At 44.6% G+C, this 27,079-nt stretch overlaps 1 protein-coding gene across 1 annotated transcript in view; it reads right to left on the bottom strand.

The window, feature by feature from the left end:
- Nucleotides 1-23,836, bottom strand: part of TRM82 (Transducin/WD40 repeat-like superfamily protein) — a 64,584-nt gene extending 40,748 nt beyond the window's left edge. The window contains exon 1 of the mRNA XM_086521545.1: nucleotides 23,675-23,836. Coding sequence (XP_086377671.1) covers nucleotides 23,675-23,796 — 122 coding nt within the window. The 5' untranslated portion in view covers nucleotides 23,797-23,836. The remainder of the gene's footprint in view (nucleotides 1-23,674) is intronic.
- Between the last annotated feature and the right edge of the window lie 3,243 nt (nucleotides 23,837-27,079).

Genomic DNA, 27,079 nt, shown 5'->3' on the forward strand with positions numbered 1-27,079 from the left:
GCATTGTCCTTTAAGAAAGTGGCAGCTTTCCTGACCTTCGAGGCCTCTATAAAATTCCCTCCCGCATAAGCTGTATCAAACTGCTGGAGGAAAGTGAGGGCCTTTGTCTTATCCTCGAAACCACTGAAGGTACTGAACTTTACTGCTGCACCACCTTCTTTGTAAGCCTTCGGCTTCTCTAGTGCCCCCAAGTTGTCATACGGAATGGTCTGCAACATGGGCACTGTAGTAGGCATGATCGGCACGTGTCGGCCATTCACATTTTGCGTCAAAGGTGCGATATCTGGCTGCTGTCCAGAAAAACCAACCATGCCAAAATGACCCTGTGGCACCCCAAACTGGCCATGGTTGCTCTGAAAACCCTGCTGCATGCCGATACTACCATACATGGGGTTTGGCATGATGCCTTGCATACCCCCGAACATTGTTCCTGGCATGTACGGCTGACTTCCAGGCGCATAACCAGCCATACTTTGGAACACTGATCCACCCCCGAAATACCCAGGATGTACCGTGGGTGGTGGAAAAACTGAGTGCATAGCCTGGTATCCAGCTCCCTATCCATTCAAGACAGCATGCTGGCTCTGAAAGGTGGCGGGCTGAACTGGCATAACCTGTGGAATAGGCGTTCTAGCAACCTGTTCAAGCACGGGAGGAACCTGCTTTGGAGCCCCCGACTCCGCAACATGCGAGTGTTCCCTTTCCTCCTGCGCCACATGAAGTACCTGGGCTTGAGCATCAACAAGCTCCATACGCGGCATAGGTTGCCTATTTTGCTGTTGCACTGGTGGCGCTTGCAAGAACTCCATAAACCTCGGATTCTGCACCAGCTACGAAAAGACATTCACCGCGGCAACTAACTGAGTCTTGAACGCATCATCCTCAAGTTGCCCAGTCATAAAGCCCTGTACTACTGGAGGGACATTCACATTGATAGGAGGTACAGACTGACGTGGCCGTGAGCTCTCGCCAATCTCAAAAACCATAGGAATCTCCTGCCTGTCCTTTGAAGAGGAACCCTCTTCCATAATTCCCTTCCCCTTGTCGGCCATAGTGTAATCCCCGCGTTCCTGCACTGTGTGTCTTTATCCCAAAACAATCCAGGCTCACTCTTTAAGGAAAAAGTGATTGATGTCCCGGCGATGGAACCATGAAACCGGCCCGTAGGGCGGTAGGCGTTGGCTTTCACCCAAAATTCTTTACTTTAAACACACACACACACAGCACTTTGCAAAGAGAACCTGCGACGACGGGAATTAATACTTGATCACACACACGGCTCGGAAGCTAGAATGCTCCGAGCAGACACCGACAACCTGTAGGCCCCAAAATTGGCGCCCCTTTCGGTATTTCTTTATTCTTTAGGAGGGTAAAGTACAAAGAAGAGTCCTGGGAATCCTTTGACTGTATCCCACTAGATACCGCCTGTTTGGCCAAATTTCGGCAACATAACAACCCCTAAACTTGCGCGAAACCAATTCCCCTGCTAGAACTCGCTTCTACTGACGTATACCCTCTGATTCCTGCCCAAAAACAGTAAATTCCACACGCTGTATGTACTAGTTTTTGCCCTGTTTTCAGCCCCAAACAGTCCCCTAACTGTCCTCTGCCAGTGGGGCACGATTCCCAAAGGTTCTTGCATCCGTATGGCTGAAAAATAGTAAAATTACAACGCATACACAGCGCTGATTTTGCACCTGTATGGTGAGGTTATGACCCTCACCAGTGCCTACTTTGGAGTAGCAGCTAGCTACCCCTATTCGTGCTCAAGGAGGCTCTTGCCTCAGCACAAAATCATGAACCCACACAACTGTACATCAGTCAAATGAGGAGCCCTCTTGTGGGGCATCACATAACTGCACGTAGGGGAGAGAGAGAGAGCAGTGTGTAGTGTGCAGGGCATCACTCCTAGCACCACACTGTACATGAGAGGGAAAGGAAGCACTCCATAGCTCTTAACCTGTGTGACAGATTGCATAATGAGGCCTCTCCCAACTTAAAAATCAGCGCCCATTTTTCTGTAGGAGGAAAGTTCACGAAAATGTGACACTTGGCGCATTTACAAGCATTTGCCCGTTTCGGGTTCGCCGCTTAAAAATATCCTGACCGGTTGCCCAGTTGACTTCGCGGCAGAGTTGTAAAATGTTCCCCTAGTCATACCGGAGGTAATGACGCGAACACATTTCACGGCCCAAAATAGCAGTTCCCTAAATTTTAGGAGATGCTTCCGTTGGGCTCCCACGAATTGAGTTCACTTTCTAGTATCCACCAACTTACTAAGTGCGACAGGGGGACCTATATGATCTTGCTCTGAGCCTAGACATCCTCTTACCATACGAATTCCAGTGCCGACCACTTCCCGTCTGCGGGTGAATCTACCGTTCACATTGTCCGACCGTATGCTACTTCAAAAAGAGGGTCTCAAAACAAATAAAATAAACCCCATTGGAAAGAAACCAACAACCAAGGTTAGCAGTTGCCACATCTTTGTGACATGGTTAATAACTGCCACGTCCTCGTGACATATGCACTATGCCTGTTAAGTTTTGGTGGTGCATTGTATTTTGTTACATTCATTGATGACTATACTAGGAAAGGATGGGTGCATTTGTTGAAAAGTAAGAGTGAGACTTTTAATGCTTTTAAGAAGTTTCATGCTTTTGTTACTACGCAAAAGAGTACTAAGCTTAAATGTCTCAGATCTGATAATGGAGGAGAGTATGTATCTACTGAATTTCAGCTTTTTTGTGATGAAAATGGGATTAAAAAGGAGTGGAAAGCCCCTTATAATCCGTCTTCTAATGGTGTGGCTGAGAGGTATAATCGTACTTTATGCGAGAGAGTGCGTTGCATGTTGTCCACCGCTAATCTTTCCTAAGAGTTTTGGGGAAAGGCATTGAAAACTGCAGTTCATATTTGCAATCGCTCTCCTAATAGTACGGTGAAAAATGACATTCCAGAGGAGGTTTGGTCTGGCAAACCTGCCTCTAATGATCATTTGAGAGTATTTGGCTGCGAAGCTTTCGTTCATGTACGCAATGACTTGAGAACAAAGCTTGATATGAAGTCCATTAAAGGAGCCTTCCTAGGTTATGAGGTAGAAGGTGAAATGGGCTATAGAGTGTGGTTACCACGGTTTAGAAAGGTAATACGCAGCCGAGATGTAGTGTTCAATGAGGCAAAATTGCTTAAGAATGCTACAAAATCTGATGCTGACAAGCAAACAGTCAGATTTCAGCCTTCCGTGCCATCCATTGATGTTGAAAAAGAGCCTCATGATGCATTACCGCAAGCTGAAATTGATAATCAGCCAGTTAACCTTGAGCCAGAAGAGGTAGGATATGATATTGATGCTCCTAATGAGGATGGACAGCCACCTGAATTGGCTGAAAATGATTTTCAGCAGCATAATAGAGCTGAAAATGAGTTTCCTTATAATGTAGAACCGTTACCTAAGAATGTAGATCATTGGGTACGCAGGTCAACTCGTTTGAGAAGGCAACCGCAAAGATTTAACCCCTCTTTGGATCATGTAATATTGACAGATGAGGGTGAACCTCTTACATATAAAGAGGTCAAATCATGTGAGTCAAGCAGTAAGTGGGAGCTTGCAAAGCAAGAGGAAATGAAATCCTTGCATGCAAATGATACTTGGGATCTTGTGCCATTGCCTAAAGGGAGAAAGGCTCTTCCTAATAAATGGGTATACAAGATTAAGATTGTGGATGAAAAACCCAAGTACAAAGCAAGATTGGTTGCAAAAGGATATGCACAGAAAGAAGGAATTGATTTTCCCCTATTGTAAAGTTTACAACTTTACGTGTCCTTTTTGCTCTCGTTGCAGTGCTTCATTCAATTCAAGCTTAGGACATGTTCTTTTTATGTGACCCTTAATGTGACAATGAAAACAACAACCTTCCTTAGAATAAGTGCTTTGCTCTTCCGACGTGATGTATCCTCCTACAATTTCTTGTGCTACCTTTTCATCTGGAGTAAGATTAGATTTAGCAATTGTGTTAGCCTTACCCTTAGGTTCATTGGGAGAATTCTTTTCTGAGAGACTGTTGGAAGATTGGTTAGAAGAAGTTACCATTGTTACCATTCTTACCATTCTGAGAAGTCTGCGAGGTACTTGTGGAAGTCTTGTTCTCCTTAGGCTTTCCCTCGTTACGCTTCATCTCCTGTGCGAGAGCAATCGCTACCGCATTGTTGAGATCAATTGGATTGAGCACCTCCACATCGTACTTTATATACTCGTCCAATCCATAAAGGAATGCTTCTTTGCGCTCATCATCAGACTTGCGTAATTGGGTACCTAGCTGCAAAACACAATTAGAAAAAGACATAACCGGCATACCATTTTGCTTGAGAGCGTACCAATCGTCCTTCAATCGTGCGAGGTACTGAGGTGGCATAAATCGCGCCTTGAGCTTGTCTTGGAAATCAGTTCAATTGAAGGAAAGGGGCGTGAATTCGTCGGCTTCCTCTAGGTGCGCGGCTAACTGTGCCTCTTGCCATGCCTGGTACCAATTGATGGCATCACCGGCAAGGTACATAGTTGCCGTCAAAACCTTGCTATTCCCCGTCTTCTTAGTTGTCGCAAAATAAGCATTAAATTGATGCAACCAAGAATAAATAACCGTAGCATCCATCTTACCATCATACTTACTGAAAGTCAACTTCTCTGTGACTGGGTTGTTGGAATCCGCATCGTGGCTTGCGCCACTTGAGGAACTCCCACGATCTTTAGCTAGTTCGGACTTCGAGGCAAGTACCAATTCTTGAGTGCGGAGGTCTCGTTGCGCCTCACGCTCGGCCTCCAAGGCCGCTCGTCTTGCTTCTCGTTGAGCCTCCCGATCGGCCTCGAAGGTCGCTCGTCTTGCTTCAGCTTCCGCTTGTCTTTGTGCTTTTCTTTCTTCTCGTTCATCGCGCTCGCGTGCCAAGGCAATGCAATTTCGCTTCTTGTTGTATGGCAATTCTTTCGTTTCTTTCTTCGTGCACGCGATTCGCTTCTTGTTGTTGGGCCATCATGTCCAACATCGACTTGACCATCGCCTCCATGGAAGTTGGTACAACTCGTGGCGTAGATGGCGAAGGGGGAGGGTCGGAAAAATCTCTTGGTGGGGAGAACTCTTCGTCGCCTCTCTCACCTCGAAGGCCGCTCATCTTGCTTCAGCTTCCTCTTGTCTTTGTGCTTTTCTTTCTTCTCGTTCATCGCACTCGCGTGCCAAGGCAATGCGATTCGCTCCTTGTTGTATGGCAATTCTTTCGTTTCTTTCTTCGCGCACGCGATTCGCTTCTTGTTGTTGGGCCATCATGTCCAACACCGACTTTACCATCGCCACCATGGAAGTTGGTACAACTCGTGGCGTAGATGGCGAAGGGGGGGGGTCGGAAAAATCTCTTGGTGGGGAGAACTAATCTTTGGTTCTTAAGTTCACGAGGAACTTGGGTTCTTGAGGGTCTTGGGTTCTTGGATTCTTGAGGGTCTTGAGGGTCTTGAGGTTCTTGAGGTTTTCTTTCGCTTGCAAACCGTGTTTGAGAAGGATCCTCTCTTCACCCGAGTTCTACTCCTTTCCGCGGGCGCACCCCTTGGTGGCCTTGCGCTCACACCAAGGTTTCTTTTTCCCACCTCACGTCGATTGGCCGGCCGCTAAGTGCACGGTCCGCTCTCAATGAGTGAAAAGAGACACAAGGGGAGGCTGGACAAGCCCTTCTTTCTTGGGATTCCTGTCACTCTTCAAAAACACAATTAGGAATCAACATGCCCAAGCGAATTTGGGTTCGTGCGACCGCAACAAGCAAAAAAATTCTTGTGATTCTTGTGGTTCTTTCCTTGAGTGATACAGAACACTGCCAAAGCTCTGATACCAATGTAAGGTGCAGCGGAATGAATGTTTGCGCTTTGCTCAAGATGAGTGCTCTGAACTGTGCTCGAGGTTCCTTTTGTTCTTATGGAAGGGAGAGCCTTCCGTTGTTAATGAGAGAATGCTATAATCACAAACAAAGTGAATGGACACTGTGTGTGTAAGTGTATGAGACTGAGAGATAGAGAGAGAGAAGAGAGATACGACACCAGACTCGTAAAACCCTCCTCCGAAGGCCCCACTCTCGTCGGCGAGAGTGGTCTACTTATGATTGCACAAACTGGTACAAACTGTATGCATGAGACTGATGCAAGTCTAGGCTATGTCGACGATGACGACGGGGATGACGACACCGGTCTAAGGGCTGAAATCTGCAATCTTTATCTGCTGTCCAAAAACGCTATGGGCTGAAATCTGCTACAATCCAAAACGCTGGTTTTGGGGCTGATTCTGTTGGTCTTTGTCGCTGAAATTCTGCAGGTCTTAGGGCTGAAAACTGATGGTCTTTGATGCCTGAAAATCACCTGCTGAAAATATCCAAAGGCTAAAAACTGGGACTGCTTTTGCTAGGATCAAAAACACTAGGCATGGGGGTTCTTTTGGCGATGGCAAGGGCTGAAAACGCTGATGTTTGCAGCTTTGCCGGCGATGAATCTAATGCTGAAAACGCTGTGCATGAGGATTTGCTTGCGGTGACTACCTGTTGCAAAAACGCTAGGCTGTGGGAACTCCTGGCGATGATGCTGGATGGAAAGCGCTAGGGATGAGTCCTTAAGGGCTTGGAGGGGAGACCACCAAGTTCTTGCTTGAGAAGTTGCCTGCTGAGCTTGGCTCCTGTTGCCTCTTCTGCCATTTAGTGCTAGTCTAGGTTTGCTTATATACAAAATTACTCAATTTGCCGTACCTACTTTCCAACAAAAGTCACTTAAAAATAATAAGTGAAAAATGTCAAAAATAGTGAAAATAGGCTAAATGCACTGGAAAATTCCCCTGAAGAATTCTGATGGATTCTGATGGGAATGCTTATGATCATGCTGTGTGCAACCAGAGGATATGCATCTACACTAAGTGACTGGGCATGCACGGTCTACGAATAGACTCACAAAAGTGCCAGATCACTTCTAATCTAGACTGATTGGACTGACTTAATCCTTGTCGTGTTGTAGCTTGTCCACGGACACATAGGGTTGGATGTGTCATGTGACATAAGCGCAGGGGTCCTCCTTGGCATGGCACTTCGCGTATTTGCAACTAGGAGTAGATGTATTGCTGTTAACATAGTCAAAATCGTGACATTCCCTCCCATTTAAAATGAGAGCCCGTGTCAAAGAAATGACTTCTGATGTTGATAGTACTCTGGAAAAGCATTGAATCTTCGAAAATATTCAATCTTTGAGTTATCGGAAACCTTTGTCTTGAACCTTTGCTTCTTGCGAAACCTTTTTGCTTTGACTGCTAAGTCCCATATCATTGCATTGTTCAAAGACTTTTTAGAGGAATCATTAATCAGGTTGACTGCAACAAGAGATTGATCTTCAAAATCTTTCGTGTGATGTAAGCCTTCTCGTTCAAAATCTTCCAATAACTGTAAAATATTTGGCAAAGAGGAAATCTTCTCAAGACATCAACTTTAGTAATTTCTGAAGAGGGATTTGGCTTGAGACTGTATCATCTTCCAATAATGAATCCCAAAATTCTTTATAATCATCTTCAGGAACTGTCACTTCATGACTTGCAATTGTCATATCATCATCCAGCAAAGAATCAAAGAAAGCATAGTCGCCTTCAGACTCAGAATCCGCAACTATCTCCTTATCTTTGTCTGGTAACGAACTATCACTTGGAAAAACTTCTTGCTTGAAATCATCTTTGTCTTCATCAATTGAATCAGGCGAATTTAATGAATTCAAAAATTCATCAATAATAATATCTCCTTTTGCATCAAAAATCATATTCTCTTCATAATCCATTGTATCATGTTGTTTGACTAGTACACATGAGGCTTGAATCACTCGTTCCGCATTATAAAGCCCAAGTAAAGTCAATTCGCATCCATCTTTGAACAAATTGATAGTATGTCCCCGAAAGCTAATTGCGGGATCATATTGGAATAACCAATGCTGCCCAAGAATCATGTCGTAATAAGATAAAGGCATGACTTCAAAATCCAATTGATCTGCATAAGTTTGAATCTCAAATTGCCACTGTCGAACTGTCTGATCACAAGTCAAAATTGATCCATCTGCTAATTCCACATCATATAAGTGAGATGTCTTCTGAGTTGGTAAGCCAAGCTGTTGAACTATCTGAGTGCTGACAAAATTATTCGAGCATCCGCTGTCCACCAAAATATGGATGGAGTGAACATTGAGTGTTCCAAGAAGGCTCAAAACTTGCTTTGAGAGAGGCTCCAAAACTGAAGAATTGCACTGAGTATGCTTCATAAGAATACTCGTATCCTCTGAGACACGAATCGTATTGACCACAGATTTTCCTTTATCCTTAGCAGAGTCTGGTTGTTCAAAATTCGATGATGTTTCCGTGTTGGAATTTCTTTTCGAATTAGACGGATTTGGTCTCTTTGGACATTGATACCATCTATGGTCGCCATTGCAAATTGTACATAATCCTTCCTTCTTTGAAGTCGAAGATCCATTTGACGAAGTGTAACAAACTTGGACACTCCAAATCAAGAATCAACCGCGACAGCACCAAATAACCACTTCAAAACAATTCACAGATCACAATAGATTTGCACTGGCCCGGCGGAGTTCCGTGCCTAGAGATATTGGCCCCAAAGACTGGCGCCCCTTTCGGTATTTCTTTTTATATTAATCAATATCAAAGTACAAGAGAGCGGTTAGGGTTTCACTCTCAGACTCTGCGTCCAGATGCTCTGAGAAGTGAGGCCCTCACCACTAATTTAAAGGTTACAAGGGATGCCCAAAAGCAGAGCCCCAAAAGCTTTTAAAATCAAAAGCATCAGTTCTCTCTCTCTCTCTTAGAGAGTCTTTTCTCTTTTTTTTTTTTTTTAAAGCAAAAGCAAAATTCGTGTCGCTCATCATTTTCCCAAAAAAAAAAAAAAAATCAGCCTCCGCGATTTTCGGAAATTAGGGTTTCTGGCATAAATTAGGGTTTCTGTTGTCCGCCACATCATCACTTTGTGACATACCCCCCTCTTGAAAGCATTGTAATCGACCGCGATTACGCCTGCAAAACCGACAAAAGCCATAAACCGTCTTAGCAGACACTGACTGTTAGTACCTACGTACTAGGAACACACATCTAGCACATGTACAAAATCGACAGCCACATCACACGACATCACAGGACATCACCAGACATCACAGGACATCACAGGACATCTCTTAGAGAGTCTTTTCTCTTTTTTTTTTTTTTTAAAAAGCAAAAGCAAAATTCGCGTCGCTCATCATTTTCCCAAAAAAAAAAAAAATCAACCTCCGCAATTTCCGGAAATTAGGGTTTCTGGCATAAATTAGGGTTTGCAGGAATTTTAGGGTTTCTGTTGTCCGCCACGTCATCACTTTGTGACACGAAGAGCCTTGCTGAGTATTGGAATGCCGATCTTGAGAAAAATTACGTCCTTTACCACGATCAAGTGGAGGAACATATGAAGAAGATCTGCTTTGAGATTGTCGATCTTGAGAATAGAACCTTGAAGTTGAATAAGGTTGCGTTGCTTGCTGTCTAAACTGAGACTAATGTTGCTGACTTTGGCTATAGCTGTCTGTAACAGACTTGGACACTCCAAGTCCAGAATCAACCGCGACAGCACCAAATAACCACTTCAAAACAATTCACAGATCACAATAGATTTGCACTGGCCCGGCGGAGTTCCGTGCCTAGAGATATTGGCCCCAAAGACTGGCGCCCCTTTCGGTATTTCTTTTTGTATTAATCAATCATCAAAGTACAAGAGAGCGGTGAGGGTTTCACTCTCAGACTCTGCGTCCAGATGCTCTGAGAAGTGAGGCCCTCATCACTAATTTAAAGGTTACAAGGGATGTTCAAAATCAGAGTCCCAAAAGCTTTTAAACTAAAAAGCATCAGTTCTCTCTCTCTCTTAGAGAGTCTTTTCTCTTTTTTTAGAAAAAAAAGCAAGATTCGCGTCGCTCATCATTTTCCAAAAAAAATAAAAAATAAAAGCCTCCGCGATTTCCGGAAATTAGGGTTTTTGGCAAAAATTAGGGTTTGCAGGAATTTTAGGATTTCTGGCAGAAATTAGGGTTTCTGCTATCCGCCACGTCATCACTTTGTGACACACCCCCCTCTAGAAAGCATTGTAATCGACCGCGATTACGCCTGCAAAACTGACAAAAGCCATAAACCGTCTTAGCAGACACTGACTGTTAGTACCTACGTACTAGGAACACACATCTAGCACATGTACAAAATCGACAGTCACATCATAGGACATCACCAGACATCACAAGACATCACATGACATTCAACATTCATTCGGATCTTAGACCATGATTTATCGGCAATGTAGCTAGCAATCACATCTAGGTCCAATCGGGACCTCATCGATGTCCGATTGACTAACCCCTATTGCAACCATGTCTATTCAAGATCAATCAGACCAAAATGCTGCAGTCATTTCGTCTATCAGTTCCTGCACTCACAAGAAGTCAAGAACAAATCAATATCATAATCAGGAATTCCATTTCATAAAGTCATCCAGCAGAATACTGTCAGCTCTCAGTATCCCTGAAGCTCAGAGAGACATCAGTGACTTTAGTATCAAAATCGAGGCATCTGTTGACAAAGGAGCAGAGTAACTCCCCTCTTGTGCATCCCACTGCACCAGATCTTCGGCCAAGCTGAGTTTCTGGGTTCCGTTTGGAGTAGACTATGCTAAACCAAAACATCGACGTAAAGTGTCACAATCCGAGGAGTATCTGCTAGGTCCTCCTCCTCCATCCACTTCGCATCAAATGCAGGAAAGTTCTTGAACTAAACCAAGAACCGCCTTCGGACTTTACCTTTCTTCGTATCATTATGTGCCAAAATCTGTTCAGGAACAAGGATCTCCTCGTTTTCTTCCACTGCGGGTTGCTCATCAGGCTCCCCATCATCAGGCACATCACCCTTAACAGGGTTCAAGAGACTCACATGCAATGCATTGTGAATCCTCCAAGTATCTGGCAATTTCAATCAGAAGGAGACATCATTTATCTTGTCAATGATCTGGAAAGGTCCGTAGTATCACATACTAAGCTTTGGAAAAAGCCTCTCCTTTCCCTTTTTCTTTCGTAGGCGTGCCTTCTCAAAACGTAAGAGCACCCAATCATCCTCCTTCAATTTCAAGTCGCGACGATGGCGATCCGCTGCCTTTTTTCTGTCGTTCTTGAGACTCCTACACTGTCTCGCGAACCTTGGCAAAAGCCGTATCCAAATCTCACGAATATTCATCCGCTTCAAATTTCTAATCTTTCGTGCTCAGGAAGGATGGAACCTTCGCAGCACTTTCAACAATCTCACATGGCGTCTTCCCCGTCGAAGAGTGTATCGTGTTATTGTAGGCAAATTCCACCAAAGGTAAGTTCTTTTCCCATTGAGTCTTCTGATCCGAGATACAAGACTTCAATAAATCTAAAATCACTGAATTGGCAATCTCAAATTGCCCGTCAGTCTGCAAGTGGAACGATGACGAGAACTGCAACTGCGTGCCAATGTTCTCCCAAATTGCCTTCCAAAACCAACTCATAAATCTGGGGTCTCTGTCGGAGAGAATCGTCTCAGACGTGCCATGTAATCGGAAAATCATCGTGATCATTCTGTGTTCTCAAGAGATCAAAAAAATGAAATCCATTTCAATATTTTCCCAGGGACGGGTGGGTATGGGTAAAGGCTGTAACAATCCCTGTGCCTTATGCCTGTCAAACTTGACCTTCTGGCATACCAAGCAACTGCGCACAAACTCTTCCACATCATTCTTCAGTCTCTGCCAAAAGAAATCTCTCTCTACCCCTTTCATGGTGGTAGCAATGCCGCGGTGACCCGTAAAAGGTGGACAGTGGCAATCAGTCATAACCTTTTCCCTCAACGGCTGTGTAACGCACAACATAGTCTTTTTCATCAAGTAGCCTTCCCGAAGGGAGTATCCAGCTACTGTCTCCCCATCCCGTATCCGTGTGAAAATATCTGCAAAATCTGTATCTGTGGCACACTGATCGACCATATCCTCGAAGCTCCTATGATGTATCGAGGAAATAGCCAGAACCAACGGTTTCCGAGACAAAGCATCTGCCACCACATTCTTCTGTCCCTGCACATAATCAATCTCGAAGTGGAACTGTGACAAGATGTTCACCCACCGCATTTGCTTTTCCGAAAGCTGCTTCTGTGACAAGAAGTAGTGCAAACTCTGATGGTCTGTAAAGACAGTAAAATCCGCTCCGAGTAGGTAATGCCGCCACTGAGTAAGAGCATGGATAACCGCCAAAAGCTCTCTCATAGATCTGTGCTGTCATCTCCAGCCTAAAGAACAAACGGCTCTCGTAAGCTATGACATGGCCTTCTTGCATCAAGACCGCACCCAGACTACGACCACAAGCATCACAATACACTTCAAATGACTTCTGCAAGTCCGGCAAAGTCAAAACAGGTCCCGTAGTCAATTTCTCTTTCAATGTCCGAAAGGCAGTCACCTCTGTGGGTCCCCACGAAAAAGGTACTCCTTTCGTCCGAGAAGCTGTCTTGTAGACATCTCCTGGCGCTATCCTGATCTGATGATATCCACTCTTCAAGTCAATCCTGCTAAAGCACGAGGATCCCTGTAACCTGTCAAGTATATCATCGATCCTAGGAATCGGAAATCTGTTCTTGATGGTGATTTTGTTGAGAGCGCTATAATCGATGCACATTCTCCAAGATCCGTCTTTCTTCAAAACCAACAACACTGGAGAGCAATACGATGAAGTACTAGGCTGGACAAGACCCTTTTCTAAGAGGTCTTTCACTGGGTTCATAATCTTTTTATTCTGTACTCGGCTCACACGGTAAGGTGGCCGATTCAGTGGCGTGCTTCCAGGTCTCAGATCAATGGTTTGATCTTCAGGCCCTCTGAAAAGCAATCGGCATGAGTGTGGAGAAAAATCTTGGCGTTCTTTTGATCAGGTCAAAACATATTCAACCTTTATCCATCGTTCAGTTCTCTCCCAAAAGAATGAGTAAGAAACTGAAGTTCATCAAGTACAATCTCTAAGCCCTTCATTTATCAAAGTCGCTTTCTCGGCCCGGTAGTCAACCACGGCGTAGTTCTTGTGGTACCAAGGGATCCTGAGTAGAACGTCACTCGCGTGCCCTGAACACCCCTATCATTGCAAACAAAGTTTGCCAATGTTCGGTGTATTGGCAACATCCCATCCGGATGCCAGTCGAACTACCTCCGCCTGTGGCGTCAAGAATCAACCGCGACAGCACCAAATAACCACTTCAAAACAATTCACAGATCACAATAGATTTGCACTGGCCCGGCGGAGTTCCGTGCCTAGAGATATTGGCCCCAAAGACTGGCGCCCCTTTCGGTATTTCTTTTTATATTAATCAATATCAAAGTACAAGAAGGCGGTTAGGGTTTCACTCTCAGACTCTACCTCCAGATGCTTTGAGAAGTGAGGCCCTCACCACTAATTTAAAGGTTACAAGGGATGCCCAAAAGCAGAGCCCTAAAAGCTTTTAAAATAAAAAGCATCAGTTCTCTCTCTCTCTTAGAGAGTCTTTTCTCTTTTTTTATAAAAAAAAGCAAGATTCGCGTCGCTCATCATTTTCCAAAAAAAAGAAAAAATAAAAGCCTCCACGATTTCCGGAAATTAGGGTTTTTGGCATAAATTAGGGTTTGCAGGAATTTTAGGGTTTCTGCTGTCCGCCACGTCATCACTTTGTGACACTGTCTCTGCGATCGCGCTGTGAAAAGCGAGCGCTGTTTGAAGGTCTGTCACCAGGGAGAAAATTCCGTGTAGGGCGCCAAGACGCTCCACATAGGCAATTGCAGCGTCCAAGGTGGTAGGGTTGTAGTTGTGCACATCGTCCTTCAGGTTGGGTTCGAGTCCGTTGATAAAGCTGTGAAGTTTATCACAGGGACTAAGGGTCTCTATCTCCAGAGTTAGCCTTTGGAACTCTGTGATGTACGTGGCCAAGGAACCTGTCTGGCTCAGGCGGCGAAGAGAGCATCGGGCATGAAAATCCGCATTGGCAGGTTCGAACGCCTTGCAAATAGCACGCCCGAATTTATCCCAAGAAGGTGTGTGTTTATCATCAGCAACCCGTCGTTGCCACCAAAGAAATGCTGTGTCTTTGAGCAGAGAACTAGCAAGTGCAACTTTTTTACTCTCGACCAAGTCTGTGTTTGATAAGTAAACCTCCATTTTGAACAGCCATTGGTCCAGCACGCGCTTGTCGCGGCGATCATTATACAGTTCCGATAGTTTAACATCAAGCTTCTTCTTCTGTGCAGCATTAAAAATTTTATAAAGCAATTGAAGTTCGCGATTGTCTACCTCTTCAGTTGGATCTGGTTCGTTTGGCTCGTCCACTGAAGCTTCGAAAGAAGGTGTTGAAGATGCTGCATTAGTAGTTCGAGAAACAGCAGGTCGACTTCGAGAAGTGTTTTCCGTGTGCATCTCATCCAAGCAAGTGTGAAGTGATGCGAGGCTTATGGAAAGTGTGGCCATCTGCTCCTTAATAAGAGTAAGGGCATCGTCAGATTGACCACCTTCATCCTGAGAATTCGACATGGTTACGCCTTAAAAGGAACTCGAACAGGTGCAAGTTCTGGGTCGGGAACAAGTTCTTCAGGAGGAAAAAGTTCGCGCTCTGGAGTCGAGGAATCAGAAATAATTATCACGTCCGGCTATGACAAATCGGGAATCTCTATAACTTCCGGTTTTGAAGAATCCAGAAGAATTATGACTTCGGTGTAGTAGGAATTTCCGCAAGAACGCTGTCCGGAATCTCCTCTTTGTATGAAACTTAGGGCATGTCCACTTTGAATTCAACGTTTGCCATGGATACGGTGCCGATGGCGCACGGAGGAGAGGACGAGTGTAAGAGGAGGAACCAGTGGGGGCAAGGTGGCAAATCTGGAAACTCTCGCTAACTATCCTGCTGGGTTCTCATGCTTGTATGCACATGCGTACCATCTTTCTTCTGCTTCCATGCAACTCCGGGAAGGGGTAGAGTGTAGCGGCAAGGATGAGAGGCTCGCAACCTTTGGGTCCCGGGAAAAAAAAATTGTACTGATACCACTGTAAGGATTCTAGATACTAATCCTCAATTAAGTACTTTAACTCATGATTAAGACTTAAGAAACTTGAATTGTACTCGAAACAAGACTTAGAAGACTCTGTGTTTGATTGATTGAATGTGTGATACAAGGACTCCTTATATAGGAGACGAAGAGACATAAATGAAAAGACACGTCTCTTGGTGAAGAGACATGACTTTAGATGTAAAGACACATCCTTTCGGGGAAGAGCTGCAACCATTGGGCGAAGAGTCGCACCCGTAGAGCGAAGGGGTGTGACTAGTCGTCGAAGGAGTGTGTCTTTTGGCGAAGAGACACGTCCTTTGGGCGAAGGGGTGTGACCATCAAAGCGCAGGGGTCCTCCTTGGCATGGCACTTCGCGTATTTGCAACTAGGAGTAGATGTATTGCTGTTAACATAGTCACAATCGTGACAAAGAATGCCCCGAGCAGACGCCGACAACCGATACGCCCCAAATTGGTGCCCCTTTCGGTATTTCTTTATACTTTGAGAGGGTAAATTACAAAGTAGAGTCATCAGAATCCTTTACCTGTATCCAGCTAGATACCACCTGTTTTGGCCAAATTTCGGCAGCATAACAGCCCCAAAACTTGCGCAAAACCAATGCCCCTGTTGGAACTCACTTCCACTGGCATAAACCCTCTGATTCCTTCCCAAAAACAGTAAATTCAGCACGCTGTATTTACTGGTCTTTGCCCTGTTTTCAGCCCTAAACAGTCCCCGAACTGTCCTCTGCCAGTGGGGCAGTGTTCCCAATGGTTCTGGCGTCCGTATGGCTGAAAAACAGTCAAATTACAACGCATACACAGCGCTGAAAACGCACCTGGACGGTGAGGTTATGACCCTCACTAGTGCCTGCTTTGGAGTAGCAGTTAGCTACCCCTGTTCCTGCTCAAGGAGGCTCTTGCCTCAGCACAAAAGCATGAAACCGCGCAGCTGTACATCAGTCAAATGAAGAGCCCTCTTGTGGGGCATCACATAACTGCACATAGGGGAGAGAGAGAAGAGTGTAGTGTGCAAGGCATCACTCCTAGCACCACACTGTACATAGAGTGGAAAGGAAGCACTCCATAGCTCTTAACCTGTGACAAGAAGTTGCAAATGAGCCTTCTCTCTAAATTCAACGCCACTTCTTCATGGATGAGGAAAGTGCACAAAAATGTGCCACTTGGTGCGTTTACAGGCATTTTTCCGTTTCGGGATTGCCGCCTAAAAATGTCCTGACTGGTTGCCCAATTGACTTCGCGGCAGAGTTGTAAAATGTTCCCCTTGTCATTCTGAAGGTAATGACGCGAACACATTTCACTGCCCAAAATAGCAGTTTCCTAATTTTTAGGAGATGCTTCCGTTGGGCTCCCACTGGTCATCTGACCATCTATCCTCATTGGGACCGCATCCAAAAGTGCAATGTGGCCCAATTGTCGGATACTTTCTGTTGGTGATCCCACCTTGACTTTATGCCTTTATTGAGTTCACTTCCTAGTATCCACCAACTTGCTAAGTGCGACAGGGGGACCTACATGATATTGCACTAAGCCTAGACATCCTCTTACTATACGAATTCCAGTGCCGACCAACTTCCCATCTGCCGGTGAAACTACCGTTCACATTGGCCATACAATGTCCGACCATTGCAAATTCAAAAAGAGGGTCTCAAAAATAAAAGAAAAATCATTGGAAAGAAACCAACAACTAAGACTAGCAATTGCCACGTCCTCGTGACATAGTTAACAGCTGCCTAGTCCTCTGACATAAACATTACAAGGGATGCTAAAATAGGAGCCCCAAAAGCTTCGAACTCAAGAGCAATAATCTCTCGGACAACTGGCTCAAAATCTACCAGTAAAATCAGCCAACGCAAAAAGCGGAATTCTGTACAGTTCTGCCACGTCAGCCTGTCAACGGGCCATGCTCATGGATATGGGATTCCGACATTCCCAGAGAAGACACCACCCTCTTGGGTGGACAAACACTTACCACTTGACCTCGACACGTCAGATCACTTGCTTACACAGGAGCATCTACATGGACCAAGGAGAGGATCCTGGATCTCTTCTTTGACAAGTTCATTGCTAGGATCTACAAACTTGAGTGGGACTTCAGTTCTTTAGACTCTCTTGGAGAGTTTACCCGCGAGATACGGGAGATCAGGCATCCCACGACTACATCCTGAGTCACCCGGAGCTTGGCTTGGATGGTAGTGTAGTTGCTCTTCTACACTCTTGATCATTTGGATTGCTACCTGCTTACACTCACCCTCGGTAACCTTACAAGAGACTTATTCCCCGACCTGGGTAGTAGGCCACTCCCAGCTCATTCACATTAAGGAGCAACACTGAGATGCGGTTTGGTGGCATTGTTGGCACGGATTCTGTTTTGGTTGACACCGTAGGATTGGAGACAGGAGATACAGGCAAGACGGCGCAGACAGATTGGTCTGGCCTTTCCTCTTCTCAGAGGATCTTCACAACGCACATTGCTCAATCTAGCTTCACTTCTTCATACACGATGATTACGGTGCAGACAGCTTGGTCTGACCACACCTCTTCTCAGAGGCCATTCACAGCGCAGACGGTTGAGTCTGGCTTTCCCTACCTATTAACAGGACACCATCCGGTGGTGGTCCATGCAGTCTATCGATGACTATTGCAGCTTAGGGTAGCTTCTACAGTGCAAACTGCTTAGTCTGGCTTTCCTTGTTTTGGAGGACGTTTACGGCACAGATTGCTACATCTGGCCTTCCTGGAGTTTTCACAGCTTAAGCCTTGGCCACCAGGCCACACTGGGTTCCAAGTTCATGCATTGAGAGGCTTCTGGTCATTCTCATGATGGTTCCTGGGCTTCCCCATTTTCTCCAGACGGTTTGACAATAGACACCACAGATCCTATTGGGCAGGACACTTAGGTCTATTGGCACTTCTTTTACGACAAGGAGTTGTTTTCACACTCAATTCGGGACCTTCACGCAGTATCTTCACCCTGTATCGGCGGAGTATAGCAGTTTGCTACACTGCATGGAGATCTCTCGGAGGTTGGGACACCCCAGATTGCTGCAGACATTGCAGCAGACATCTTCATCATTTGCCTCACATCTTCGGCTTCATGCAGTTTGTTCAGCATCCGGTGCTAAGAGGGGGTGTTAGATTTACACCACTCTACTGCTTCACACAGGTCTAGGGCACTTCCTTGTACGGCTAGTGTCTCCGGGTTGGCCACCCATAGCATAGGTTGTACCTTGTCCGACCGCCCGAGTTTGGGGCCGTCCGCCCACTTGAGTTGGGGACCCACCTTGGGCACTCATATATATGGGGGGGCCAGGGGGGTACACATTTCATTATCATCTGATCATTGTACGGGTCTTCTTGCTCTAGTAGTCATGACTCCCAAAGTTTTGGTTTGTGCTCTCTCTCCTCAACCTACTCCCGCCACTCCTCGCCAGCGCGCAGCCTACTCAAGCTTCAGCTCGCCACTCTCGCCAGCAAGCTTTTCGTTCCACCAGCCCCGCCAGCAGCTACGGAAGAGGAAGAAGAAGAAGGGGGGGTCCTTTTTCTTTTGCCTCCCCCAGTGGGGAGTGGGGGCCCTTGTGGGGTGGACATATACAGCACCCCCCAACTCACACTAACATAGCCCCACCCAAGAAGACTTTTGCGGCAATCATATCCTCGAGTATCCCACCCATCCCACCCCCTCTCAAACCACAGTCGCCATGGGAAACCTTCATCATGAGCGAGTTGAAGAGGCTACAGCAGGAGGTAACCAGCTTGAAGTCGGAGTTGATCACCAAAGAAGCCCGGATATCCAACCTAGAAGAGCAGTTACAGGATGTTGTGACCAAACAGCAAATTCAAGAGAAAACCCAAGAAGAGATATCAGAAGCAGCACAGCAAGACCATAACACTTCAAAGGTACAATCTGAGACTTTTGTTAAACAAGTGCTATCAGTTTTGAAGGAAAATGAGAGGGAAAAAAGCTTGGAGAGATATGTCAGAATTGGTGGCCTACCAGAAGATTAGTCGGTGGGCACTTTACAAGATGAACATTTAGAAGGGTACATCCTAGATGTAGACATACTTAAGGAAAGATTAAGTAAAGTGGTGCCCTTCATGGATCTTGGTGACCCAACTCACATTGAAGTTAAAGGGAAGCAGGCAAAGGTTTGCTACTACAACCTACATGAGAAGATCAAGGTAATGAAGCAGACTAAATCATTGCAAGGCACATCGGTATGGATCTCAGATGAATTGACACCCCTTCAACTCAAAAATAGAGCCAAAGAGTTGGCTAAAGTCAAAGAAGCAAGGACGCAAGGAAAATCGGCAGTGTATAGAGGAGGAAAAGCTATTATCCGAGACTTCAAGAATCCATCCATTCCCACAAAGACATGGACTTAGGTCTTCTATAGATGTAGACACATTATGCACACGGTGATCTCTTACCATTGTAAACCTAGCTCTCATGAGTCATAAGAGCAATCAGGTTATGTTTTGCACATGCACTTATTTTCCTTTTATAATACCGAAGTGGAATGTAGCCAAAGATGTATCGATTTTGTCCTATAGGTCAGCTTTGGCCTCAACATGACATTAATAGACTCTCTCTCTCTCTCTCTCTCTCTCTCTCTCTCTCTCTCTCTCTCTCTCTCTCTCTCTCTCTCTCTCTCTCTCTCTCGTCGGATAGATCTTTAAGGTCTCTTGGAAAAGTTTCCTACGACGTTAAAACATTCTTATTCTTCTTCTTCTTCTTCTTCTTCTTCTTCTTCTCTCTCTCTCTCTCTCTCTCTCTCTCTCTCTCTCTCTCTCTCTCTCTCTCTCTCTCTCTCTCTCTCTCTCTCTCTCTCTCTCTCTCTCGCACACGCACTCACATATCTTAGGGGTTCAATGGTTTTTTAATAAAAAAGATACATTATATATAGACTATGTACATCACTCTCTTGTTTTTGTTGAACAGGACATGTCTCGTGTATCTATCTCGCTTTGTAATGAGATTTCTATAAGTAATGGATTTTTAATACCAATTGTCTCTGCTTTGGAAATGTTTTAGGATACAAAGTCTTCTGATGTAGACTTTTATCAATGTATACCATCTGCATGGTTTGATGTACTTCTGTCATTGAATTTCGTAAAAATGTTTCATGTTCTTCTGTTGAACTTCGGCCCTTATCCAAGAAATCATGACTGATTTCAAGGATGTTTTTCATGATGATCTACCTTCTGGCTTACCGCCTTGGAGAGGAGTAGATCATGCCATTGAAGTGACAGCTGGCAATCAGCCTTTTTCAAAGCAACCCTAACAGTTTAGTAAAACCGTTACTTTCTGGAAAGAAAGATAACACTGAGTTTTTGCGTGGAATAAGCTCACTGCCAAGAATAAGTATCCGCACCCGCATATGGATGATTTGATAGATCGACTCCATGGAGCATTATACTTTGTCACAAAAGTGATGACATGGCGTGCCCAATTGGAAAAAAATGGCCGAGAGGACAAGAGAAACTGTACCCGAAGAACTGAGGAAGTTTTGAACCCAGAGAGAATGGCTAAGGGGCCTAAAACTGAAAGAATAAGGGACTTTTAAAATCCTAGTTTCCACCCAACTTGTGGAGCACCGGCTGAGGGGCCTAAAACCCTAAATAATCAAAAGCTTGCATTCTGAAGCTGAATTCCGTAAAACGTGTCGACATGCTAACGTGGCAGGCTGTACGGATTTCCGATTTCTACTCTAGTAGATTTTGACAATGTTTGCCGCTAGCTTTTATGAGCAAATGCTTTAAGGGTTAGAGCTTCTATGTGAAGTGCTTTTGGGACCCTGCTTTTAGGCAATCCTTATGCCAATTATAAAGACTCTTGGGCCTCTCAATGTTCAGAGTATCTGGATGCAGAGTCTGAGAGCAGAGGACCCTCGAGAGTTGTACTGTTGCGATTCAATAATAAAGAAATACCAGAAGGGACGCCAGTCTTCGGGGCTAGTGCGTATGAGCGCAGAATTGCATCGTGCCGTCTCTCTCTCTCTCTCTCTCTCTCTCTCTCTCTCTCTCTCTCTCTCTCTCTCTCTCTCTCTCTCTCTCTCTCTCTCTCTCTCTCTCTCTCGCGTCAAGTTCATGTGTTGCTATTGATTTCTCGCTTGGAGTGTCCAAGCCTATAACAGTGGTATCAGAGCTCAGAAAGATTCTTCTTCTACAGAGGATCCGACCCCTTGTGCAGCACACATGGGTTCTCGCGGAGCATCTGACAGAGATAACACCCCATTGCGGAGAGGTAACAAAAAGTTGAAACCCAACGCGAGAACTGAAGAAACCAACGAAGATTTAGGCAAACTTTCGGCGAGGACTTTTGCCAAAGCGGAGTACAAACATCAACAGCAGGTTGACAAGTGAGCTAAAAGATTTTGGGGGGGGGGGAGGGATGGTTGTCACAAATTGATGGCAGGTCATTACCACTGTACGGAAGGGGTCCAAGGGCAAAGAGAGAAGATTGAGAGCTCACGGACTAAATGACGAGGCAAGCTGACATGGTGGCCGTATGGACCTCATGACATGGCAACCATACGCACATGCTAACGTGGCATATTTTCTATACATTCTTTATTGCAAATTCCCAATGTTTTAGTTTCTTTTGGGCCAAGTTGTAGCTTGTTAAATATAGATGCTTTGATAACTCTTGGGCCTTTGGGGCCTATAAATCAAGGGTTAGGGCCCCAATTGTAAACTCGTTTTTGTAAGTGGTCTCACTCAACATTTGTAACATACTTGTTGATCAATAAGAAGAAGAAATACCGCCCAGGGAGCCTGAGAACTCTGCTTTTCTATGTCCCGAGTAAAGTGTGAATTAAACTCTGTTTTGTTGTGTTGTTACAGCATTTTCGCCGCCTGTCCAAGTGGCTGGCCAGTTACATGAGATCCAAGTGTACAAGAACTCTCCTCAAACATGCTTCACCTTTTTGACAGATGGTTGGACACTTTTCTCCATGCTACATCACTTACCTTTTTTATTCATGAGGCAATTCTACCTATAGATGCAGCTCTTTTTCCCTCACTTGAACATCAACCCTTTGTTGAAAATTTCCTCTAACATCAACCAAGAGAGCCTTTACGCTACCGCCACCAGCTTTCTCTACATCTATCTTCTATTCCTTTTCGAGTAGCCTGCTCTCTCTATCTACATCTTGTTGCTTTAGGGCAGCCGAAAGCTATCTCTAGCATGCAAGGAACTATACTAGGAGGGATTACCCCCCCACCCCGGGGCCACGTGGTGGCAGCTCCTTGCTCCAACCAGCCCGGCGACTGTGCGGGCACGAGAGAGAGAGAGAGAGAGAGAGAGAGAGAGAGAGAGAGAGAGAGAGAGAGAGAGAGAGAGAGAGGTGCCGCCATTGGAGGCGGCGCCTACCAACTTGTCCAAACTTAAGAATGGGCTGAGTTTTTCACTTGCATGTATGTCAAGCAAAGGCTACTTTTGCATGTTCATGTTTGAACATCTTGCATCATCTACGAGAGTGTACTTAGATCACACACACGTAAATTATATCTAAGATCAATCCTAAGGTACTTTGGTTGAATAGAAAATATGTTTTTTTCTCCAGGAGATTGCCCATCTTCAACCTCATTGTCTCTTTCATTATTCTTGTGAACATTGTGATTAAGCTGGCTTTGAGTGGTAAACATTAACGTGCACTGGGTTGTTCAGGGCAATTACGCCTTGGCATGATAGGATTGTGAAGACTTAAAGCATGTGCTCAAGTGCCATATCACACTAGAGAATTAGCACAACGCTTTCTCCACCAAGCTTGATTCCTCTCCGCCAAGAGGTCAGATTGATTGATGATGTGATGGTGAAGAAAATCTGCTTGCTCCTAGTAACCAAACACATACAGTGTTGAGAAACTGACATTAACGTATCACAACCATCAACTCGGATTGCTGGCCATTGTAATACATTATGGAATAAGATGCCTGATGGCAAAGGATATCTTTTAATGTGGCACCATTCACTTGGTGCTCTGCACACCGCAGAACAGTGTATCAAATGTCCTGCTAGTTGAGACTAATCCCTACTTGCTCTGGTATTGCAGCTGCACTTGGTACCGTGTTATCCTCAGTATTGAATCGTTTGCCCAGTGGTGTTTCCCCACAATAGCGCTAGCTGTTTAAGGTAAAATTGCCTCCAGTACGACTGCACCTACCTTTGGCCATATTTCGGATGCACCAGACGACTTGGCAACCCTGTAATCTCCTTATGTTCCATCAAGCTGCTGGAGATTGCTTTGCCTTCTTCAAATTTTTTGCTCAGTTCACTTTTGAGATTGCAGCTCAAAAATTGAGCACGTTCACATGTTTTGAGCTCTACAGAAATTGAGCTGTGATTTCACGTGGAGTCATCACGCGTTCTCCATCTACAGTTCTCCTCGCTTTGACGTGCGCCACCAGGAAGAAAATCTTGCTGTGCGTGCGTGCGTGTGTGTGTGTGTGTGTGTGTGTGTGTGTGTGTGTGAGAGAGAGAGAGAGAGAGAGAGAGAGAGACTTACAGGAGATTGTAAGCACGAAGCTGGGAGCCCACACAAACAACAACGAATTTGCAGAGGGGATGCAAAGCCAGGAGAGCGGGTGCAACTACTTTGTCGCTGTTGAGTCCGTCGTCCCCCTCCATAGCGCTTAACCTCTCTCCTAAAAACTTAACTCGTGTTGCCAAAGCTCGTTACGTGTTGGTTTTTGCCTTTTTGGCTCAAGGAAAATGTAATGCCCAAAAAAAAACGATCTTCCGGGTTACTTCGTTAATACTCTAATTTGTGGAAATTCCCAAAATACCCCTCAAATTTCAAAAATTCCCAAAACACCCTCCGTATTTTGTCATAAATTCCCAAAATGCCCTTCAAATTTTCCAAAATACCCCTGGTTGTGAGAGTAAATTTTTCCAAAAGTAATTTTTTTTGTAGGTCTTCACAAGAAGAGTGATTGTCTATCGTACAAGATGCTAAAACTACAATTTGAGTTGGTTATGTAGGCTTTGGAGCTGAATTGCTTCATTATTTTAAGACATAATTGCCTTTTTTGTGATGGTAATTGGTGACAAATTACATGCTGAGCACTCAAAAACGGATCTTAATTGTCAAAAACGAATGAAGATTAGAAAATCTTGAACAATCCAACCAAAATAGATAAAGGGTATTTTGGGAATTTTTTCAAATTAGAGGGGTATTTTGGTAATTTTCCCTTAATATATTCAATTCTACACATATATCCATGTGAATCTCATCGGTGACCCTTCTGAAGACCAGACGCTGTAAAAGAGCAATTGAAGGAGTCAAACTCAACCCCCTGAGCAGAGAAAACCTACAAACTTCTAGCCTAACTAGCTGAGCCACCACGTCGAGTTGCACTTCAGGCGATTCGTCAAACTTAGAAAAAACAAAAGCCCCCTACCCCGTCGACCTGCTGAACTGCTCGTTCTCTGCCCATCGTCCCTCGTGAACCTACGCTCCTACCTAGGCCTGCTGCCTGCGCTTTATCTCCTTTTTGCCTCAGCATGCTCGCCAAAGCGGCACTTGGGAAGTAGCGTTGGAGCAATAAAACCCCACGGGCCCCAAGAGACTCCAGCTCGTCGCCATACAAACTCGCCAGCAAAAGTTTTCTCTTGTTTAGCTGACGAGAAGAACTATTCATTTTCTTGAAAGCATTTTCTTTTTTGAAATGTGTTCTACATATTGGACATACCTGGCAGGTCTTTTGTTTCATTGACTGGAATCTCCACACATTCCACCATGTCCTCGCCTTGATGTACAATGCAAGAGACTAAAACCACAAATCAACATTGTATTCGATCTCGCGTAGCGATGAACATAGTAGGGATCACTATGCTAACCAGCTCGGCGTGGTCTTGATGGTGACCGATAGGTGCCCTTCACTTTTTTTAAAAACTTCTTTTGCACGAGCTTCTCGCAACCTGTTAGCAATTCTCTCTACTCGCCCACTACCTGCGACCTACTCACCACCTGCGATCTGCTTTTTGTTTCTTGCGGCGACCATGCAGTGGTCGGCACTGTGTGCTCGCTATTGCCTTCTTCTTTCTTTTTTGGTAGCTGTCGTCGACAACTACTGTAGATTCTATTTTGGTTGGAATGTTCAAGATTTTCTAATCTTCATTCGTTTTTGACAATTGAGATCCATTTTTGAGTGCTCAGCATGTAATTTGTCACCAGTTACCATTGCAAAAAAGGCAATTATGTCTAAAAATAATGAAGCAATTCATCTCCAAAGCCTACGTAACCAACTCAAACTGTAGTTTTAGCATCTTGTACAATAGACAATCACTCTTCTTGTGAAGACCTACAAAAAAATTTATTTTTCGAGAAATTTAGTCTCACAACTAGGGGTATTTTGGGAATTTTGGAAAATTTGAAGGGCATTTTGGGAATTTATGACAAAATATCGGGGGCATTTTGGGAATTTTGAAACTTGAGGGGTATTTTGGTAATTTCCCCTTCTTATTAACACGAATTTTTGGGAATCGTAGGCACATACTGGGGAAAATGTAAATTTTGCCAAAAAAAAATATTTCAATACTACACTCGCATATTGGGACATCTTGATTTCAATGTTAGGGAATCATCTGAGATCCATGAAGATTTTATTAAGCATGGAAGCGATAGTTCGCATAATCCTTGATGTGGGCATGTAGGAGACGGGATTGATCTTAGGATGCTTCTCTCAAAGACAACCATTTCAGATAGACCAATCTGCTACGCGAGCTTGCGTGTGCTCCATACAATACTTTAAGTAGAAAAAAATCAATGTATTTACCTTTCATTCGCGCAATTTGGGGGCTTGCTATCTACATCCACACGAGATTAATCCCACTGCCCCTGCTCCCTTTCCTTGGTCTATCACCTACTCTGTTACCCCTGCCAGCATGTGGGGCAAGCTCTCCCTTTTGCTACATAGAGTGCACATGGCCTTTCACAATTTTAAGTTTTACCTTTTAACTCAAGTCAAGTACAACACCTTCTGAGATTCGTCTTTAAAAAGTGCGTGCAAAATCGTAGCGACATATTTGGGATACTTTTAAACAAATTCAACACTTGGGAATATTCCCTTTGCCTGCCTCCTCATGTTCCCCCTCATCCCTTGCCTCCATTTGTCACAGATGCTGGAGAATCCGTCTTCTTAAGCTCCTACAAGAAGAAGATTCTGGAAGATTTTAGAAGATTGAAGAAAGTTTCAAAAGCTCGCCTGTATCATCGCTTATGTCACCACACCTACGGCATCGCTTATATCATCGCCTGCATCATCACTAGAAGGTTCTAGAAGGAAGGACCTAGAAGGTTCTAACCTCCTTAGAAAGAAGAACCAAGGAGGATCTAACCTCCTTAGAAGAAAGAAGCTAGAAAGATCTTAACCTCCTTAGCCCTTAGTATAAATAGAGGTCTTGGGCTACAAGCCCCTCAGTCTTGCCAACACCGGTTGTGAGCCTCCTACAAGGTAAGTCGTCTCCTAGCTCTTGTCTTATGTTCAGGTCTTGTCCTTGCAATCAAGCCTTGCCTTGTACTTTAATCTTGAAATCCAAGTCTAGTTCTCCTATCAAGTATTAAGTCTTATAATCAAGATCTTGTTAATCAAGATTATGTTTATAACCAAGTTTCAAGCTCTTGTATATTATGAGCGCCTCCTCTTGCTCTCCTCTAGCTCGAGACGCACTCATAACAGTTTGGCAAGACTCCCATCTCTTAATCTTGCCTAGACGTGATGGAAGGTATTGTTGCTTCTTTACAAAGTATCCATCAAAAAATCCAAGAGCTTCAAGAAAGTAACGCAAAGCTACAAGCAAGGTAACCACAAGCTTTGGTCCTAGTTGTGCAAGACCTGCAACGCCAAATTCAAGAAATTCAAGTGTCAAACCTACATCAAGCAAAAGGTCTATCAGGTTTTGGAAATCT

The sequence above is a fragment of the Adiantum capillus-veneris genome, chromosome 1, assembly GCF_014529385.1.
Source record: "Adiantum capillus-veneris isolate H3 chromosome 1, ASM1452938v2, whole genome shotgun sequence".
In the NCBI taxonomy this organism is placed as follows: Eukaryota; Viridiplantae; Streptophyta; class Polypodiopsida; order Polypodiales; family Pteridaceae; genus Adiantum; species Adiantum capillus-veneris.